The 17,650-nt window shown below is 41.4% G+C and overlaps 1 protein-coding gene across 1 annotated transcript; it reads left to right on the top strand.

The window, feature by feature from the left end:
* Nucleotides 1-2,120: 2,120 nt before the first annotated feature.
* On the top strand, nt 2,121-5,351 carry smco4 (single-pass membrane protein with coiled-coil domains 4). The gene is made up of 2 exons (XM_084020011.1): nt 2,121-2,298; nt 4,428-5,351. Exon 2 carries the CDS (start codon nt 4,477-4,479, stop codon nt 4,654-4,656), a length of 180 nt encoding a protein of 59 aa, XP_083876137.1. The 5' UTR covers nt 2,121-2,298; nt 4,428-4,476; the 3' UTR covers nt 4,657-5,351.
* Nucleotides 5,352-17,650: the final 12,299 nt, after the last annotated feature.

Here is a 17,650-nt window from a genome sequence, read left to right as displayed (position 1 = left end):
TGAAGCTTGGATTACTTTTAAACTTTTTAAAAATATTTTGGACTAAAAAAATAAATAACAATAAATAATTAACCTCCAGTGAAATTACATGCTTTTAAATGTTCTTTTGCATGGGGTTATAATGACAAAACAGTCTCAAAATAGCCTACAATGAAATGAAATGGTTTAAAAAATATATTTTTTTTATTGTACAGGTTTTCACAAATTATGGCAAATTATTTCTTCATCTGCCTCTCCAGCCTCCTGCAGAACTCGTCCACTTCACTGAAAACAGACAAAATGATAAATACTGGAATAGAAGAACCATCAATGTACTCTAAATTCCTACTTCTCTCCTCTTACCTTTGATCGACAGCAGGCCCTGCCAGGAAGACCCTATTCTTTCATTTGGTGTGCTGTTTTTAAAAATATAATGCACTGATCCTACGATATATAAAAAAAAAAGAATACAAGAAGGATGTGACACACAAACCATGTCCTACATCGAGAATGTGTTCAGACTTTACCTTGGTAATTAACAGCTCTGTTAAAATGGGACTGCAGATGTTTTCTGCATTTGCTCCACTTCGTAGGCTGAAACAAACTTGAGCTGCAGAATGGACAGTGGAATAGCTTGCAGCATGTCCTGCATTGCTCCAATTGGGGCAAATTTTGTCCATGCTGGATAGTTATGTGCACCTTTAAAAGAGAGAAAGAGACTGTGTCATGAATCTAAGTTTAATAAACACACTATGCCAACACTCGCACGCACGCACACACACACACACACACACACACACACACACACACACACACACACACACACACACACACACACACACACACACACACACACACACACACACACACACACACACAATTTGGTTTAATGTCACAGACAGTTATCGTTGACCTACACAGGCTACTTAAAGTTTTATTTTTGTTTAATTTAATGCACACGGTATTAACAGTTTCAGTTCCATTACAAATAAGATGACCTGGATGACTGAGAACTTTCACGGACATTTAAAAATGTGCCCTGGTAACATGTGCTTCTAGCAGAAAAATGCTAAGCTTGATTAGCCTAAATATTATGTTGCATTTGACGTGCATAAGGCTAATTGTAAACGTATTATAAGTCAAATGTTCGTTACGCTGTCAGATGCATTTTCAACAAAAACTTTTATGACATGAAAAGAACGATGTGATTAACGTTCAATACCTTTTCTTCCGACGGGTCCTCCATGTTCCAGGTAACATTAGCATAATAAAAAACCAGGGGGCGCTGTAGCAAAAAACCACAAGGGGTCTGAACCTGCGGGTCCAAACGTGCGGGTCTGAATCTGCGGTCTCCGGGTCTGCAGACACATGCTCCTCGTCTGCAGCGCAGCGAGCAAGAGTTTGAAAGAGGGCATGAGTAAAACTGAGTGAGAGTAATATATTTTTGCCTGCTCAAATTACATTATGTTTTGCTCGCCTATCATTTCTCTTCAAAATATCATTCTGTGCTCGCAAAATATATTTTTCTGCGCTCAAAATCTCACATTGCTCCTTCATGAATGTGGCACAAATATAACGCCATACCAGAATGCATTGCACGGCTTTTCACATAGACAATGAATGGGACGCGGGGAAACACCGCTGCCTGTGTTTCACACAAGGATTTAAAGTAATATAACAAAGTATTCCTGAATAGAATCACCTACTCAACCTTCATCTACAATACATGTTGAGGACCAGTAGTGCTTTTATTTATCAGAATGGAGAACCCTGTTACAAGGGACTCAAAGGCGAAATTAACTGATTCACCCCTAACCCTAACCCTGACCCTAACTGAAAGTGAAACTAAAAATAGTCTTTAGACACGTAAAGTGTGGGGTGGGGGGATTTTAAAAAGTGAGTGGGACTAGTCCCACCCTCATACATTGACGCCCACGCTGATACCAATCTCACAATTTATGCAATATGAATGCAGAATCTGTTTACAGAGCTAACCCACCCAATTTGAAACTAGAGGGAACTGCGCCTTTAGTGAGGGGACAACATGCCAGAGAAAATGGGGCTGGCCAAATTGGCAACGTCTTCATTTAGCGTTTTATTTTGGAGGGCATTGCCGGAAGTGTCCTTGTTTTCACGATAGTATACTTGTTCGCGGTACTCCTCAAACCTCTCCAGTGACTGCCACGTCGAGCTCCGTGAGGAACAGCAGGAATTTAACTTTCTGTACTTTATACAGTAACAAACCTGACGTCTCGGAGTAAGTCTGGAAGAACGAGCCAAAACACATTTCTCAGCGTGGACCAGCCCACAACTCTGCACGTAAGACAAACTTATTGAGTCGTCAGCAGTATTTTCTCAGTGTTGAAACTTAACTAACGTAAGCTCACGTTCCATAAAGTTAGGACATGCTCGCATTAGGAGCCACCTGATACAGGGACGTACTGTTCCTCGGTTATAACACATGAGAGAACGTGTAGCAATGTGGCTAACTGACTACAACGTTACGTCCGATCCGTCATCGTATTTAGCTAGCTCTGGGACGTAGTGTCAGTAAGCCGCTGCCTTATTTGTGCTGATGTCAACGTGACGGAGTAGAATAGCTTGACTGCTGGCGGCGCCACGGGACGGTGACGTCACACGAAGCAACAATTTGACGTTATTTGGGCGAGTTTGTCTAGTTTTCTTCTAAGCAGACAACGTTATTCGTTTTCATTCCTTAACGGAGGGTTGATTAACGAACACTTAATACTTGCCTTCTTGTCGCGCGCGCGCACAAACGCACGCACGCACGCACACACACACACACATACAGTGCTGTGAAAAAGTGTTTGCCCCTTCCTGATTTCCTTTTGTTTTTGCATATTTGGCACGCTTAAATGTTTCAGACCATCAAACTGGTTTTAATATAAGACAAATTCAACGTGAGTGAACACAACATACAAGCTGTATATGATTATTCCATTTATTGAAGGTAAATAGTAATTCCAAAAATTGTAGCAGCCATGTGAAAAAGTGATTGCCCCCCTAAAACTAACAGTGGTTTGGTCTCCCAGCTCTCCCATGGGTGCCATCTTTGCCCCATGTCCTCCTTATTGTGGAATCATGATCACTGACCTTAAAGGCATCATAGGCGAATTTATTCTGAACACTTTCTGTTATATTGCTTGAAATCATCGTAACAAAACCGATAGGTGTACGTACATTAAACAAAGTTAAAAATAAAGTCCTCTGTGGCGGGGCAGAACTGTCAAAAGCACGTCCAATTATTTTCTCCAGAAAATAATTTGCGGCGAGCCGTCTGCACTCGGCACACGGAGGCAGTAGCTGCAGCTAGCAGGAGCTACAGGTGGCCAGCGAGTTACACAACCAAAGTACAAGAAGAACATTTAAAAAGAAGAGCTGCAGAATGACTAAGAAATTACCAAGAGCTGTTCGCAAAAGAAGAAGATGGATACAGTCAGGAACAACACCAGAGTAAACGTCGGTGATGGCGACCACCGAGGGGAGAGAAGAGGCTGGAAAGAGACGCCATGACGGCCTAGTTCTTATATATTATCATTATACAGACTGACAGCCCAGTGACAGTATTTCCTACTTGAGTTTGTAAAAAAATAATGAATTAAAAAGAAACTAAGCAGGTAATGGCCTATTTCCTGAATGATGCACATTTCAATTACATTTTTCAATTACATTTTGTTTATAGTGTCATATCACAACAAAGGTTACACAGTGGCAAGAAAAAAACGCCCTAACAGATTTTTTGGGAAGAAATCTTGGGTTCCATCTTCATTTGATGTTGGTAGTGTTAACAGTAGTAGTAGTATTAACGGTACTAGTATAAACAGTAGTAGTCCATAACTAAGAGCTGATCCGAGGCAAACCTGAGAGTTTTTATTTTTTCAATAGCTTGCTCATTTGGGAATATATTCACATCATACCAACTCTCATGTGTCTGTGACATCCCCTCACAACTTTCACAGCTGTTATTTTGTGAAAAAGACCACATTCATTAAAAACCTTACCTCCATGTAGACACCGACAATGATTCATTAGCTATGGCTGAAATAACCACTATTGCTGCTTTTTCCATGTTGTGATGTCCCAGATAGACCAGGTAATCAAACATGTCCTGTCTGAGTACATAACATCACTCAAAGATGCTCTGTGAAGTTAATTAAGCTGTATTCAGCGTGAATCACAAGAGCCATACTGGTGTACTACAGCGATATGCACCAAAATCAAACAACTTTCTTGTGATTTAACTGCAATAAACGACACAATGACAGCGTTGGTAAAAACATTCTGCTAAAGTCTAGAGATTTTCAAGAAAAGAATATGAAAACGTTCTGGCATGAGGTCCAATGTCTATTTGCAAGAAATATATGTTCAGCTGTCTACAAATTGACTTGAAAGCGGACTAATTTCTGTGTGATTCTGTGTCTCGTCAGGTTCCTGTGAGCACAGCTGAGACGTAGAGTGAACGGGAGAGGAGGCATCATGAGGCAGCTCAAAGGCAAACCCAAAAAAGAAACATCTAAGGACAAGAAGGAACGCAAGCAGGCCATGCAGGATGCCCGGCAGCAGGTGGCCACCATAGTACTGCCTACACTGGCTGTAGTGGTGCTGCTCATCATTGTCTTCGTCTATGTGGCCACCAGGCCTGGATCTATAGAGTAGATGTTCAAGCTCTGACAATAAGACATGAACTACCAAACTGACTGGGCTTTGACAAACTGAGAATGACCCCCACCCCACCCCCTCCTCCAACCACACACGCCTGACAACCGTCCTACTGTCGGCCAGCCTACCATTTGTCTTAATGAAAAACTCGCCCAGAGTATGTTTCTGAATTTCTCAGTAGGATTCGAGCTGAGCAGAGAATCTGTTGCTCCTTGGTGCCTTCAGATGAATGACAATGACATCCATTTAATCCTGTTCAATTCAGAGCAGCAAGATGGATTTTTTTGATGTCTTGCAAAAACGATGCAATATCATGCATACCAAAGGATTCCTGCACAGCTTGTCAGTGTGATCGTAAGGGTCTCTGCTTTTCTAAGTATTTCGGGTGAATGCAACATGAGCATGGTCTCTGACATCTATCTTAATGAATAGTATGTTTGAAATCAGTTTTAGGGACAACAGATTGTGTTTGCTCCTGCCTTGTGTGAACAGAAGTGAATCTAGAATATCAAAATGAATGTAATTGTGGAATGTGTTATCTTACATCCAGTATGTTCAGACACACTGGAATTCATTCATCTTTGATATGAATGTAGTTATTAAAAACTGCCTTTGAGTCATGACATCTGTGAAGATGTAATAAGGGGCAGATTTACAACTGTTATTTCAGTTCAATAAATATATTTTTTAAATAATCGTGAGTTTGGTTAGTGTTGGTGCACATTTATTTGCATGTATTCTTTTCAAGTACTTTTGTGTCTTGAACATAAAAAATGTATCAAAATATTAGATTTCACTAAGTTTGAGTCCTGTTCTGATGGCCAACATTTGTAATTTAAGACCATCCTGGTAAAATGTCTGTGTTGCTTCGTCTTACTTGTTCATATTTATATGGAATTCACTTAGTCCTGGAGATTAACTGTTGGCAGACAGAAGTTTGAATTTACACACAGGGACTTTAAAGGGACAGTGTGTAACGTTTTAAGTAATTTAGTAGCTAAAATCAATATCTTCATTCATAAATATTTCCTCATAATTGTATAATTACCTCGGCCAATAATCTCCTTGTAAGCGAAACATTTCTTATATGTATTCACATTGGAGGGGCAGTGGTGGATCTAGAAAATTCTACATGGGGTGGCAAAGCAGTGGCAGGAGGTCTTGGCAGGGTGGCATGGGAGGACGGTACGCAAGAATCCCCAAATGTAAATGGATTTAACAAAACAAACACAAAAATACTTATAGTATAGTAATAGTAAATCTTTTTAATATCAAACCCTATAACATGCTACAGAAAATAGCCAATAACTGAAAACATGTTATTTTACTGAGTGACATGATATGTGATGCTACTATACTGCAATTTATATGGAAGGAGAATAAAAACATACCATGTGGTCCAGGGGGAATTGCTGTAGGCCTAGGACCCTCCCTGTCATCTTCATCTGCCTGGTGGTCACTCCCATCCTCTGTCCCACTCTTCTCCTTCACTTATTTCTTCATCTCCTTCTGTGGCCTTCTCCTGCTCTGACCCTCCTGGTCTCTCCAGTTCTCTACCTTCTCCTTAATTTTTCTAAAAAACCTGTCAATATCCCCACTTTTGCTTTCCTTTTCATTGTTCTGCTCTCTCCAGCTACTCTTGCCTGCAATAGTCAAGATGGGAAAAGCTCTGGTTATTCTTATATTATGTTACACTGTAGGGCCATGTAGATAATAAGTATAACAAATATAAAATCAGAAAAGATTTATCACACGCACACAGTTATGTTTGGACTAATTAATGTTACTGTATTTGTTATTTTCCCAGTTTTACTGTGCAGCGTCATTGCTGTGATATGTGACAGTCAGTGGTTTTATAGTAGGTCTACTGATTAGCTAATCAAAACAAAATGATCAATCTCCTCGCTAGAACTGTGTAGTGCGTTGTAACGTAACGCCCGCGAAACGGCGACCCTCTGTAAACGTTATGGATTGAAACATGACAGGTTTTAATATTTTGTATGAAGCTGTTTTTGTCTTTACTAAAATCAAAACTAATCAAAGGGCAACATGCTCTCACAAATCACGAGCGAGCGATTTTACGTTGTGGCTAAATAACGCACACAATGTTGCCACTGCTGAAACACCTTTAGCATACATGACATTCATTACAAATGTAACTTTAGCTTAAATTGGCCTGTTAAAACTTCAGCAGGGGAAACTAACTTCACCTTCAGATGCTCGGGGGCAGCGCAGTCGCTCCACTCTTTCCACCGCAGCAGACTCGATGTGTGAGCCGGACTGCGAACGCCGCTCCGCACGTTTGATGCAGGGCCGTAGCTAAGTGGGTCAGGGGCCTAAGATTATATTTACAATTATTCACTTTTGGCCAATTTATTGTTTGTTTCAATGCTTTGAAAAGCTTGTGGACATAGTGGCGGCTTGTTTTTACAAGTACAGTTTTAGGGCCCGTCCAGATGAACCAAAAACAACTTTTTTTCTCCGTTTTGCCTTGGCGTCGTTTCAAGAAAATCTGCGTCCAGATGAATCCACTGAAAACGACTTGACCAGCACGTTATGGAATGGATGCCTTGGAAGCCTTGTGGATCAGTTTGCTGAGTCTGTCAGTATCCGCTACCCTAAACCTGCTGCCCTAGCATACAACGGCATAACAGGATAGCACTAGCCACCGGTGACTCAACATTGTCTGCCAGAAGTTGAAGGACCTCAGCCGCTTAAATAGAGACCACTTTGGCCCTTCTCGTAGAGGGCTCCAGTGTTCTTAGCCAGTCCAGTTCATTGTCAAAGTAAATGACAATGTATAAGTACTTGTAGTCTTCCAAAATGTCAACGCTGATAGGTCAACCATGCCTTCTCAGCTAACTCTAACCCTTGTTGTGCTCTCTCTTCTTGGTAGATACTTTAAGGGCCACTCACACCCGGGCCATTCAAACCGTACCGTGCCTCGGCAAGATTGCCCTCCCCCCTTGCACTCACACTGCTCCAGCCGAAACAGGCCTCGGCCCGATTGCCTGTTGTACATACGCCATCACGTCGTAATACGACACACGCATGACTTGATGTTGTTTTTAAAGCGCCGTCTCGAAGTCATCACAATAACAAACATAGTGCATGTGAGCGCGGAGCAGATTTTGGCTGGAGACACCGGAGACTCCAGTACCGCTGACACCACGAGTCTGAAGCCCAAACCCGACCCAGAACCCTGCTGTGTCCTACACAGTCATCAACAGTATTTTCAGTCATAAATCAGCTCGATAGATCAGAGTAGAACACTGAGAGATAATGAGTAGGGCGGCCTATCGATATTGAAACCTACGTCATGTCCACATTGAGTACCCGTGCATGTGCTCGTGCATGAACCGTACTGTACTCAAATCCACCTCTTCCAAGTGTGGCGAGGTGAATGTGTGGCTGGAGGCCACCAGAACCTGACCCAAACAACGCCACCTGGGGAATTTCACCCCAGGAAATATCCTATGAAATTCTGAATAAGACCTCAATACTTTCACAGACAACACAAGTTCGTATACTAAGACAAGACAGAGACGTGGTTTCCAAATAAAGCCAAATTTATTTGTTTCAATTGAATTAATTAATAACTGGAGATATCTGTAAAAAAGGGGATTAGTGGCACAAAAAAGATGAATCAAATTAGGAAAGTATAACACATTTTATTAACAGGGGATTCTTTTATAAAAACACTAAAATTACTATTTTGGTGACACTTATTCTGAAATTAACAAAAAGAAGTGGACAGAAGCCAACTACAGGGAGGCAGCCTACCTAAGGATGTGTTCCAGAGGTGCAACAACTTACCCACCACGCGTGCTCACGGCAAATCACTGCAAATGGTGCACACTGCAACTGTGTCCCGGTGCTCTTTAACACTACAAACGGTGAAGGGAACCACTCTATCGTGACTAGCCTCCGCTATAAGCAGACTAATGCCACTAAAAGAAATAAAGCAAAACCAACATTAACACAACCAACAAAAACACCAGTTGGTCCAGACTAACAATAATCAACAATAAAGGCAACACTAAAAGCAAGGCAAAACAGCAGCTGACAATGACCTATAAATTCAAGAAAGGTCAGTTAATTATAATAAAACAAAAGATGCATTTCAATTCAATTTGTCTGCTTACAGGTCAAAATCACAAAGCCTACCTTAATAAAAAGGTGCACCGGCTAACCCAGGTACCAGCTAATGAGTACCCACATTGGAGAACTCCATTCATTCATTCGTAGATGCAGACACCAGTAAGACCGGGGGAGAGAGGGAGAGGAGAGCTGTGGCAAACAATTGCAACCTGGTCACTACATATAATTGATTTAAAGTAACATTTAAACTAGTGGCTCTATTTCCTACCTCAGAGTCAGAGGAAGCCCACACAGCAGCCAGAGAGAGACAAAGACAGCCAAGAGGTCACAGGTGACTTAAATGCCCTCAGTCTAATTAGGAGGCAGTGGAAAGGGGTTGGCCTGAACACAAGGGTGTGTTCAAGAACCAACAACTGCAACTCTGGTTTCCCCGTCACAATCAAGCGTGTCGTTCTTAAGTACGGAACATAACGTTCACACTAGGCAAACAATCTGGTCTTTACGCTTAAATGTGCCAAGGCACGGTACGGTTGGTGTAGTGTGAGTGCGCCCCATGTCATTGAAACGTGGGTTAAATGCTGAAGCCACCATGAGCCATCCATTGTTGAAGTCTTGCCGTCTGGACATATTCTTGTTATAGGCAGTCTTGAACCTTTCCACGCAGGCCAGAGGGTCAGATGGCAGACAGAAGGCAACATCACAGAGCATGCGACACCTCCAAGAAGCTCAGTCACATATCTGCAGTGGATGATAAGAGATGCATACAGTATGTTTATTATATCAGTGTCATAACAATGCATTTCATTTAGGAAAAAACATTACATTTATTTTTCAGCAATGCAGTCAATTCAAAACATTTAGCAAAATAAAAACAATGACAAGTAAATGTAATTTTAATAAAACAACTGTTCCCTGTGTAGAAATGCTTTTACCTGCATGGTTCAAGGAGGGTCTCCAGCCTTTGCCATTTGTGCCACTCAGATGCAGTCAACATGACTAGCTTGATGGCCTCATGGTTCTTCAGGATATGGGAGATCATGGCGAGGGATGAGTTCCATCTTGTGGTAACGTCCTGAATCAGATGCTCTTTCTGCTGCCCGAAGTTCTTTTTGCTGGCGTAGGTCCTCCGTATCGGTAGGGCTGTGTTTACCAATGCATCACAAAATCTGCTGTCTGCAAGGCAAACAGTGATGCTCCCCTGTAATGTGAGCAATACAGGGCATGTGCTTGAATGGAAGCTTTTTTGTGGAAGCAACCATGTTTTGGAAGGTTCCACTCACTGTCAATGAAGTTTGCTTATTGAAATCCAGTGATCACTGCAAAAATACATTTTTTCTCTTTTCTGTGTCTCAAAGCGGCTGGATTTTGGTTCTCAATGGCAGCTTGTAAGTTGTGTCAGAAGATGTGATCTGTAAAGCCTCTGCTAACCCCCTGTCCTCAATCATGAAACTGGTCTGCAGTCCATTGCAATCCATTTGACAAGGGAGTTTGTTCATTAGTCACAGGTAGACTTGCTCAGTTTGTGTCTGAACGCCTGGTCGAGTGTGTCTAGACAAGCTTGGCTGCTAGCGCTAGCATCAAGGGCTGTGCTAGCTCAGACCTCTGGGTTCGCTGCTAAATGCTTTGTGTTGAGGTGATATCTAAGGCTAACCCTAACCCTGTTCCATTAATGGGACCAAGCAGTATCTTCTATTCTGTCTCCATCATGCTTCAAACCAATGATGCACCGGGCCAAAGGGCACCATGGAATGCACCCGGGCACTCAACGTGCTGTCCCTCCTCTTCACCTTCACATAAACCGGCAAAGATCTTAACCAGCTACAGACTACGGTGGCCGGGAGGTGCAAAACAAATTTACAATATGAGAAACACTTTTACAAAGCTGGAGACAAAGTTACATTTCAGAAAACAAAATTACATTGCCATAACACATTCACAAGTCCTGAGACAAATTTACATTTGAGAAAACAAATTTACAAGACGTGAAACACTTTTACAAACGCCGAGACAAATTTACAAGTGACGAAACACTTTTACAAACGGCCGAAACAAATTTACAAGTAACTCTTGCAACCGGAAAGGGAATGTACCAACTGGCGAGTAGAACCGGAAGTAATAAGGTGACCCAAGATGGACGGTGGGCAAGCAGTCTTTTGCCCGTTTTGTGGCGAACATATGAGCCGATTAACGCCGTTTTGTTTTTCGTGTGTTTTTGAATGCCGCAGCTCAAACGGTAGGACCAGCCGCACAGGGGACATCTCAACTGCCGGATAATGCTAAACAAAGTAAGTGTAGCATAGCCGTAGCTATCCGTACGGCTAATAATCCGTAGCCGTAATAATCGTAAGTCAATCAACGTAAACAATGTTATTGATTAGCGGCTGCTAACTTTCTATTACTTTGGTTTTGTTAATTTTAGCAGAAAAACCTTGCCCATCATATAAGCAGTTTCTGGAGTACAGAAGTTCCAAGTCCAAGGAGCGTCAGTCTTTTAACTACGGGCCAAGAGGAAGACAGCGGGCTAAAGAGCGAAAACGCGTCCAGGTAGGCTGTACTGGCTGTATTAGCTTATCAATACTCGACTGCCTGACACGGGATAACTCAAAAATGGATCTATATAAGAGAACTTATATATTTGACACAGGAATCTGTGCGTAGATTTTACAACATTGTCGCACTCGTGCAAGACGGGATGCTTTGCTGAAGCAACTCGGCACAACAGTGTAACGATCTGGAGTGTTGTTTACAGTTATGTTCGGCTAACTATGAAACTGTGGTGGCATAAATTAGAACATGGAGGGACATCGCATTCTCCATAATCAATGGGACGTTCCTCCATGTTCTCCATAATTAATGGGAAACACTGGTGTATGTATAATCTTTTATATTACTATGTGTAGTACATGAAATTAACCTTACCTTTTTCATTTTTTAGATAAACATTGGATTGATGGTGCCAAATGAGACTGATCTAAAACCTCTAAGAGGGAAAACACTCCCATTATTTGTAGACCCAGAGATAGAAGCACCTGATGTCCTGAAACAAGCAGTCCAGAAGATGAGAACATTTAACAAGGACATGCCAGAAGGAACGTATGTCCTTTTGTATCCAGACTGCTCAGAGGTGATCCATGTGCCTGGGTCAGAAAAGCCATTCAAATTGGCAGAATATAAAAAAGAACTCGGGAGGCCATATTGCAGGATCACCTTTTTCATTTGCCTTGAAAAACATTTTAAAGGAGGTTACTAGATCTCATGATTCAATATTTTTATATATTTTAGATTAGATTAGCAACATGATCTGTGGAATTCTTTTTGTTTTTACAGCCGTGGATGATACCTCAGACTCTGATTGTGAAATTGTCATCACTTCAAGGAGCACAGCTGAATTCGATCGAGCTGACACTGTGGTAAGAATTTTTTTTTCTAATTATCAATATATACACGTGAATGAATGTATTTGTCTATGTCAAAACTGACAACCTTTACTGACAACCTATCACCATTAATATATACTGTATATGATAAGGGAAGAGTTATGGAAGCTATTATAAATTGTTGATAAATTTGTTTTCCTGTCAGGTTTTTGAACCACAAAACCAAAGTACTCCCAAAAACACACTTGAAGATGAAAGGTCAGTACATATTTGGCACCCAGCCTTTGTCAAAGAGTGAGTCAAAGAGATTTCATGAGAGGTCCTTTCTAGTGGTAATCAACCACTAGTAATCTTGCCTGAAGGACAGTAATAAATAATGTAATCATTTTGTCATTTTAATCATGTTTCAGAGATGCACCAGGACGTTCAGCAACAACTCAGCCTGGACAGGTATTTGGGCAGACTGTAGCAGCTTGACATTTCTTACTTCCAGTGTTGTTGTTTCAGACCTGTTTATTTGTTTTTCAGATAGTAATATTTGATGCTGAAGATATGGATCCACCTGAAATAAATCCAGCCAAGACTTCTTGCTACAGGTATGTAACAAATGATAGAGACTCATAATTCATTGGGGAGAAATTTATGTTTGTAAGACGTTTTAATGTGGAGATTGTAATTTTCCAACAGTAAATACACGGACCTGTATGCACCAGGTGTTGAGGGAATTGACGAGGAGCTGGTTGCGGTCAATGTTGAGAATTTCCAACACACTGCAGTGTAAGAACTTCTGACTGGCATTCCATTTTTTTGCTGTTAAATGTTGCTGGTATATAAATAATTGTTCTAAAAGGGTTCACTGTGTGGTATATCCATTAATTAGATAATTTTCTGTCATTACAGGGAGGAGATGAACATTACACTGCCTGACATTGTGGCAAACCTGTCACTTCCTATTGATCACAAAAGGGTCAGCAGGTTGAACATCTCAAGGGCTAATGTCTGGGATGGAGCAGTCAGAGGTTTCAAGCGTACAACATATTCTGAAAACTACGACATGCTGGTGAGATTTACTGATGATGCTGGTGTTTCTGAGGAGGGAATTGACACAGGTGGTCCCAGAAGAGAATTTCTTACTCTGCTCATGAAACACCTGAAAGACCGGCCCATTTTTGATGGACCAGAAGGACATCGGTTCTTGGTCTGCAATGCAAAAGGTATGCATAGGGTGAGATGTGTACTATACTAATGGTTGGTTAATGATAATTAAACATATATCACATTGCATCTGCTTCTTTTCCCTCAATGTCTTTAAGTATATACTGTATATGTTTTAATTTTGCAATATGAATTCATTCACAGCTGTTAGGGAGGAAAGATGATAGCAGTGTCAGTTGTGCATGGAGGTCCAGGGCCCCATTTCCTGTCAGAAGATCTTGTACAGTATCTTGCTGGCCAGCCTTCATTCAAATCAACAGTTAATGTAATAACTGATGAGGAAATAGGGAAAGCTTTGCGAGAGGTGAGAATAGCATAAAGCATAGAGTTTGGTAGGACACACCATGGTTACACCATGCTACGTATGTCACTGAATAAAAATATGCAAGGATATACAGTTATTTACTGAGATGTTTATAACTCTTTTTTGTATTTCAGATTGAGAATGCTGCTTCATTGGATGCTCTGCAAGAATGCATCATGAGACACAGCACAGTGTTACAGACAGCAGGCTGTCTGAGACACGTGACTTCTGTGGAAGAAAAGAAAGACATCGTGGCAGACTACCTCCGATGGTATGTTATTGACCGCAACTCATCTGTAATTGACAGGTAAGGTCAATTTTCAATTATGTTTTTTTCCCCCCCACATGAAATTTGTTTGAATATATCAGTTAGTTACTGTGACAAAATGTATGCTATGGTGTTACAACTGATAGCCTATATGATGTCTGTGTCTATGTTCCCTGCCTTATGCCAATCTATAAATATTCACACCAACCTGCTCAGTGGCATTTGTCCATGTGTTTCTGTATGTAATTTGTGCAGTTTGTAACACTTACCTTGTCATGTGCAATAGAATGTTGTTTTTTAAGTAACACACAACCATTCTCAAGTATGCACTTGTTTAAGTGGATTGCAATTGTTGGAAACAAACAGTTTTCTTTAGATTATTTAATTGGTTGTTGCAGTTGGTACTACACAGCAGTGAAACCATGTTTGTGTTCACTTTCTAGATTCAAAGATGGCCTTTCAGCCCTTCAGTTTCTTACAGCACTACAGCAACACCCTTCTTCGCTGAGCCCTGTCCTGTGCCACTCTGAAAAGCGACTCACTGGCCTTGAACTTGAAAGACTCTTCAGACCTGACCTCAGCCCTTCAGGGAGCAACAGGAGACAAAAAGAAAGTCAAACCTTGGCCTACTGGGCAGACTATCTCCTTGACTGTGAAGGTTTGTATGTTGTTGTTTTTATAACTACTTGGAAAACCACATTACCATGTACATCTGAACTTTCTTTTTGTTTTTTTTTGTTTTTTTTGCAGAAGGTGAGGCTGCTGTGTCTGTGGAGGACGTTTTGATGTTTGCAACGGGGCTGACATCACTTCCTCCTTCTGGCTTGGAACCATTGCCACAAATAGAGTTCCTGGATGACTCTCCATTCCCAATGGCAAATACATGTTCAAACCTGATGAAATTACCACTCCTGGATTCATACAGTGTGTTTAAGTCACAAATGGACTTTGGAATTCAAAATAGTCCAGGATTTGGCTGTTTATAAGCCATATTGGATGAACCCTGGAGCTTGGACTCTAAAAATGTTGTTTGTTCTGCTGTTATGCCGTTGTCATTGGTGCACCTAAAGGTGCACTTGCAGGTGCAAGTGTTTTCATGGTGATATGCGAGCGTGTTTTTTTTCTCAGTTTTAGATCCATCATTCTTAAACTGTGCTCTGTTCATAAATCACTAGTTCAAGATTTTATCTATAAAAAAAATGTAATACATGCTCATTACTTTATTTTTATTCATATTTCCCACTTTAAAATAATTAAGTTGTGGGTGACAAATTAAGACACTTTGTGTACATGTTACATCTTTATTACAATTCGCAGCAAAAGAACTACGTTCTTGTTCAACATTCTTGCTGCCTGGAAGCCACATCGCGATACATGGTTTAATTAAATCGATTCAGATCATATTTAAAAAAATAGATTTGACTCTATTTTTTTTTTAAATCACGGCATGCCTAGTTGTACAAATTATTCGAATTGTGATTTGAATTGCATCGTGATCCCTGAATCGTGATGCGAATTGTATCGTGAGTGGCATGCCTAACCTTTATAATAAATGTTTCTTCCACTCATAGCTGAGCAATTTCTTTTAGTTTCAGATACAGTTCAGTTGCAGACTGCCAGTAATCTGCCTTCTGTAAATGATTGCTCTCCATGGCCAAGTCCAGGTACTCCTGCATGTTTGCATCCCCACATGGAGCTGTTGTCAGGTGAGCCTCAGGAAAGGCATCCAGTTCAGCCTGGTCGATTTGAAATCCACAGTCTCTGGAGTCAAACCTATGTTAAAGAGAAGATATAATTACATTTATTTGAGAAAAAAATAAACAAATACAAACTATACCACCAAATATTACCTGTGTGGTAAGTAGTAGAGCTCATTGGGCACTCCTCCTGGACATGATGCTGTTTTGGAGGGTCGGATCCTGTGACTGTTCCATAATCCAACACACTCATCCAAGTCTTTCTGAATAACATCACCAAAGCAGTATCTCAGTAGACACTGATGCTCATGACTCCCGTTGAAGTATCTGGCGTCTCTAAGGTCTGCAAATAGCTCCATCCAGAACTGACTCCTACAGAAATCAATCAAATAAATGATAATTTTAAGCATATACATATGTTTGAGTGAATGAATGAAAAAAGCTAAATGACTTGATGAAGGCCACTTACCTGCCCTTTCTGAATATGGACCACCAGGATTCAATCCTCTAGTTGTTTGTTGATGAGCCATACATGTGGCTGGACGCTCCAGCGTAGTGGTCTCTGTGGTGGTGGCGGAGGGTGCACTGAATTGCAGTCATGGTCCCGTTCTCCGTACCGCAATCGGTCCTCAGCCTCATGGGAATGACGGAGAGGTTTCGCACACATGACAGAAAATAGTGACCAATCACAGTTGGGTCATTATTTGAATGTCCACATGCAAGCCACAGCACTTTGCGTGAAAATCCATCAATACAGCCGTAAAGAGCCAACCCAAATGGCTTAAGTTTATCATAACCATCCGCGTGCCACGTATAGTTCGGTCCCATGGAGTGGTAGGTTCTTCTGACAAACCTTCTGCGTGCTCTCCTCTCGCACCCTCGAGGATTGAGCTCCTGGAGCAACTTCATCACGCGATCCCTCTTCACTCGTAGATTGTACTTTTGTTTGAGTACTTGCCACATCGTACGGTAGCCAAACAGTTGTCCAGGTCCACGAAGTTCCAGTCTGATGGCCCTAGTTACGGCGTTTGTAGAGGAGTAATCCTTTCTACGATATAACCCAGCTTCATTCAGTTTGCTTTTGAGCGACCTCAAGCTGATGTGAACACCGTGTAAACTTGACATGTCCACGATTACAGCGTATGAGTGTCCCTCATTAAAATACTTTATGCACTGCTGCAGCAGATCTGGTCCGTCCCCTGACGTCCCCTGTGTGGCTGGTCCTTCCGTCTGAGCTGCGGCATTCAAAAACTCCAAAGACCGACCACACGAAAAACAAAACGGCGTTAATCGGCTCATATTTTGTCCACAAAACGGGCAAAAGACTGCTTGCCCGCCGTCCATCTTGGGTCACCTTATTACTTCCGGTTCTACTCGCCAGTTGGTACATTCCCTTTCCGGTTGCAAGAGTTACTTGTAAATTAGTTTTGGCCGTTTGTAAAAGTGTTTCGTCACTTGTAAATTTGTCTCGGCGTTTGTAAAAGTGTTTCACGTCTTGTAAATTTGTTTTCTCAAATGTAAATTTGTCTCAGGACTTGTAAATGTGTTATGGCAATGTAATTTTGTTTTCTGAAATGTAACTTTGTCTCCAGCTTTGTAAAAGTGTTTCTCATATTGTAAATTTGTTTTGCACCTCCCGGCCACCGTAACAGACCCATCAGCCTCCTCAGCCACATCGGTAAACTGTTTGAATGCACCATCACTGCACGCCTCACAGCCCACAGAGAACATGGGGCTCCTGAGTGTTCACCAAGCTGGCTTCCATAAAAACAGATCCACCACCAACATCCTCAGACTATCAGAAGCAATCACCCGCAGTTTCACCAAGAAATAATTCACCATGGCAGTATTTTTTGACATTGAGAGACAAAATGTAGTACAACGGATTACTCTACAGACAACAGGACAAAAAACTTCTACAACATAATTTCAAGCTTCCACCACTACCGACAAATATAGATTAAGGTTTCCACTTCCCTCTCCACACCTTTCACTCCCGAAGCTGGTGTCCCACAAGGTGTAGTTCTCA

Source organism: Eutrigla gurnardus (genome assembly GCF_963514095.1).
Source record: "Eutrigla gurnardus genome assembly, chromosome: 10".
NCBI classification, from domain to species: domain Eukaryota; kingdom Metazoa; phylum Chordata; class Actinopteri; order Perciformes; family Triglidae; genus Eutrigla; species Eutrigla gurnardus.
The sequence above is the reverse complement of the archived record's forward strand: the minus strand, read 5'-3'. Positions and strand labels throughout refer to the sequence as shown.